Below are 5,000 nucleotides of genomic sequence, written 5' to 3' on the forward strand. Positions count from 1 at the left end.
CGATGCTCGTTCCAGGCCGGCCAGCGGCTCGGCAGCGACCGGCTGGTTGAGCCACGGACATTGCCAATGGTCCTTGGGATGCCCGGGCCGCCGCGTCGCTCGCCGTTCGAGTTGATATTGGGTTCAGATATTATAAGATTCGGATTTCCCCCTGCTTTCTCCCTCCCCTTATCCCCTCTCCCGTTCTTTTCAATTCCCCCACTCCCTTCTCTTTCTCGTTCTCTCTCTCTCTCTCTCTTTTTTTCTCTCTCTCTCTGTCTCTCTCTTCCTCTCCCTCAATCTCCATCCCTCCCTCCCTCACTCCCTGGTTTGCTGGTTTAGGTTTAGGAAGGAAGGCTGTCAGATTGGTTATTAATATACAGTACAAGACAGGCATATGTGCATGAAAAGGATGCGTAAGTAAGCTTGCAAGCAACCTTTATGTAGTCTAGACACAGAGTAATCGGGCATATTCTATTTATAGGTTATCTTTCTTTAGTAGATTGTTTATAACTCGAAGGTTTACAGACTAGTGTGGCTAGTTGCTTTCGGTAGCCATGGCCATGCTTATAAAAGTTCAATATGTAAAAGGCTAAAAGAGAAATACAGATGGGTGTGAGGAGAGGAGGAGAGAAAAGAGTAGGAGAGTTTGATGTAAAATATGCATTGAAGGAGGGGAAAGGGTTAAAGAAGGCTTTTCTTCTGATTTTGAAGTTTCATAACATTTTCAATGAATTTTTCATGCGTAGTAGAATTAATATATAGTTTTATAAGAGTTTGACGAATACTCATGTTTTATAACATAACATTTTTGGTGTGACATAGGCAAAATGAAAGAGCATTGTGTGTTGATGCATCTCTTTCTTTGCAGGTTGTGTGCCAGTGGATGAGCTCTGCCTGGTGCCAGAGGAAGTGCCAAACTATGAGGCCATCAAATCTCTCCATTCCCAGCTTGATGATGACAGAAGTGGTGATATTGATGTGTCAGAATCTGTTGAGGTAAGGTATTAGAGTGCTTCTATAAGTGCGCACGCGCGCGCACACACACTAACACGCACACACACACACACGCACACACACGCACACACACACACACACACGCACACACACGCACACACACACACACACACACACACACACACACACACACACACACACACACACACACACACACACACACACACACACACACACACACACACACACATACACACATACAAACACACAGAGACAGACATCCCCCCCTCATGCACAAGCACACAGAAAAAAACACAGACACAAACACAGGCATAAACACAAACACTCACGCATGGACACAAAAACACACTCAGGGACACAAACACATACGCACGGACAAACACACACACGCACGGACAAACACACACACGCATGGACACAAACATATACATAGACACAAACTCACATGCACGGACACAAACACACACACACACATATGGACACAAACACATACACATAGACACAAACACACACACACGGACACAAAAAAAACACATGGACACAAACACACACATGCACGGACACAAATGCACACATGCACGGACACAAATACACACATGCACGGGCACAAATGCACACATATGGACACAAACACACGTACATATACAAACACATACACACACGAATACAAACACATACACATGGACACAAACACACACACATGGACACAAAACACACACACACACACACGCACACACACATGTACACACACACACACACACACACACAAACACACAGACAGACATCCCCCCCTCAAGCACAAGCACACAGAAAAACAGACACAGAAACAAACACACACGCCCGGACACAAACACACATGCACAGACACAAACACACATGCACAGACACAAACACACACATGCATGGACACAAACACACACATGCATGGACACAAACACACACATGCATGGACACAAACACACACATGCATGGACACAAACACACACATGCACGGACACAAACACACACATGCACGGACACAAACACACACATGCACGGACACAAACACACACATGCACGGACACAAACACACACATGCACAGACACAAACACACACATGCACGGACACAAACACACACATGCACGGACACAAACACACATGCACGGACACAAACACACATGCATGGTCACATACACACACATGTATGGACACAAACGCACAAACAGACACAAACACAAACACACACACAAGCACGGACACAAACACACATGCACAGACACAAACACACATGCACAGACACAAACACACATGCATGGACACAAACGCACACACATACACGGACACACACACACGCACGGACACAAACACAAACGCACGGACACAAACACACACACACACGGACACAAATACACACACAATGCACGGACACAAACACACACACACGCACGGACACAAACACACACACACACACACGGACACAAACACACACACACACGCACGGACACAAACACACACACACACACACACGCACGAACACAAACACACACACACGCACGGACACAAACACACACACACGCACGGACACAAACACACACATACACGCACGGACACAAACACACACACACACGCACGGACACAAACACACACACACGCACGGACACAAACACACATGCAAGGACACAAACACACACTGACATAAACTCACACACATGCACAGACACAAATACACACGCACAGACACAAACACACACACGGACACAAACACACATGCACGGACACAAACACACATGTATGGACACAAGCACACATGCATGGACACAAACACACATGCACGGACACAAACACACGTACAGATACAAACACATACACACACGAATACAAACACATACACATGAACACAAACACACACACATCAAGCACAAGCACACAGAAAAACAGACACAGAAACAAACACACATGCATGGACACAAACACACATGCACAGACACAAACACACATGCACAGACACAAACACACACATGCACGGACACAAACACACACTGACACAAACTCACACTCATGCACTGACACAAACACACACACGCACAGACACAAACACACGCACGGACACAAACACACACGCACAGACACAAACACACACACGGACACAAACACACACACAGACACAAACACACACGCACGGACACAAACACACACACGCACGGACACAAACACACACACACGCACAGACACAAACACACACACACGCACAGACACAAACATACACACATGCACAGACACAAACACACACACACGCATGGACACAAACACACACACACGCATGGACACAAACACACACACGCACAGACACAAACACACACACCCACGGACACAAACACACATGCACGGACACAAACACACACATACACGGACACTAACACACACACATGCACGGACACAAACACCCACATGCACGGACACAAACACCCACATGCACGGACACAAACACCCACATGCACGGACACAAACACACATGCACGGACACAAGCACACACACTGACACAAGCACACACACACTGACACAAGCACACACACACTGACACAAGCACACACACACTGACACAAACACACACGCATGGACACAAACACACACACGCAAAGACACAAACACACAAGCATGGACACAAACACACACGCACGGACACAAATACATGTACAGACACAAACACAAGTACAGACACAAACACATACACATAAAAGTGCAATATATCTGTACATTTATTATTGATGTTCTTTCTGGGTGTGAGAGGTAATCATAAAATTATTCTGTTGCATCTTTAAACCAACAGTTCCTAAAAGAAGAACTACAGTATGCCAAGGGCTATGAGAAACGGCAGAAGGTGTTCCATTCTAACAATGACCAGTATGTTTCGGTTCGAGAGCTGTGGCACATGTGGAAGAAGTCGGAGGTAAGCAAAGAAGAAAGAGTAGGTGAATGTAACTATAGAGAGGAGAGAATGGAGAAAATCATTGAATTTTCATTTTCATTGCATATAGTCAGTTACTATTTTCCATTTCTTTTCTTTTTTTTATAGCAGATTTATTGGTGTTGTTTTTTATATATTTAAGAAATATATATTTACACAGTATGGTAGAGTTATGTGATTGTTCTATACTTTTAACTTTTTTATTTTTGTATTTATTTATTTATTTATTTTTATTTTTATTTTTTGTATTATATTTTTTTCAAGTCATTATAAAGGCTTTAAAAAAATTACAGGATCATGAATTATTATATCCAGTGCAAAGCTGTATTGGAGGAGGAATAGCTCTGATAATATGTTGAATATATATGATGGTAATTTGTGTATATTTGTAACTATTTTTGTGGTTGGTGCAATAATGCTTCACATTCATTTTGAAAATATACTGATAATTATAATAGTGGTAATAGTGTTAATGACAGAAATGATAAATAAAGCATAGAAATTTTGTAGAGATATTGTCGATCAAACTCCATAAACATTAATCTTTACTTTTATATTGAAAATTATCATGACCAAGATGGTCTATGAAAAAAAGATTATTGTAATGACCATGTGAAAATGTGCTGTATATTTTCCAGGTGCACAACTGGACAGTGGAACAGACAGTTACATGGCTGGCAGAGTCTGTGGAGCTGCAGCAGTACGCACAAAACTTCTATGCCAATGCTGTTAATGGATCTGTGTTGCCAAGGTATGAACTGATGATGTTAGAGGAGGCATAATAAGGTTATAGTATTTATATAGTTAAAGAGTTCTCCATGCTTTTGTTACGTTAGGAGCCAATAAGCAGAATAATATGACGATGCAACCACATGCCATTCTATTGTGGTCTTGGCTTGAATGCTTTTCTAATTCAGGGTACGTTCTTTTTGATTATTTACAATACTTAGGCTTTTTTAACCATTTATTAGTTTTTATTTATTCATTTTTTTGGTGTTTCCTAAGACATATTGTAGTTGGCAAGTATGTTGAAATGATATGATTCATCCTCATTTGTTTTTGAAAAGTCTTTGTTCTTTTTTCTTTTTGTGTTGGTT

At 42.3% G+C, this 5,000-nt stretch overlaps 1 protein-coding gene across 32 annotated transcripts in view; it reads left to right on the forward strand.

The window, feature by feature from the left end:
* Stim (stromal interaction molecule) overlaps positions 1 to 5,000 on the forward strand; it is a 108,179-nt gene that overhangs the window by 56,727 nt on the left and 46,452 nt on the right. For all 32 annotated transcript variants that reach the window (XM_086539211.1, XM_086539219.1, XM_086539220.1 and 29 more), the window contains 3 exons: positions 851 to 978; positions 3,766 to 3,885; positions 4,542 to 4,654. In XM_086539211.1, coding sequence (XP_086395337.1) covers positions 851 to 978; positions 3,766 to 3,885; positions 4,542 to 4,654 — 361 coding nt within the window. The remainder of the gene's footprint in view (positions 1 to 850; positions 979 to 3,765; positions 3,886 to 4,541; positions 4,655 to 5,000) is intronic.

The sequence above is a fragment of the Penaeus japonicus genome, unplaced genomic scaffold (genome assembly GCF_977035675.1).
Source record: "Penaeus japonicus unplaced genomic scaffold, GWHDUDI00000001_assembly GWHDUDI00000008, whole genome shotgun sequence".
NCBI classification, from domain to species: Eukaryota; Metazoa; Arthropoda; class Malacostraca; order Decapoda; family Penaeidae; genus Penaeus; species Penaeus japonicus.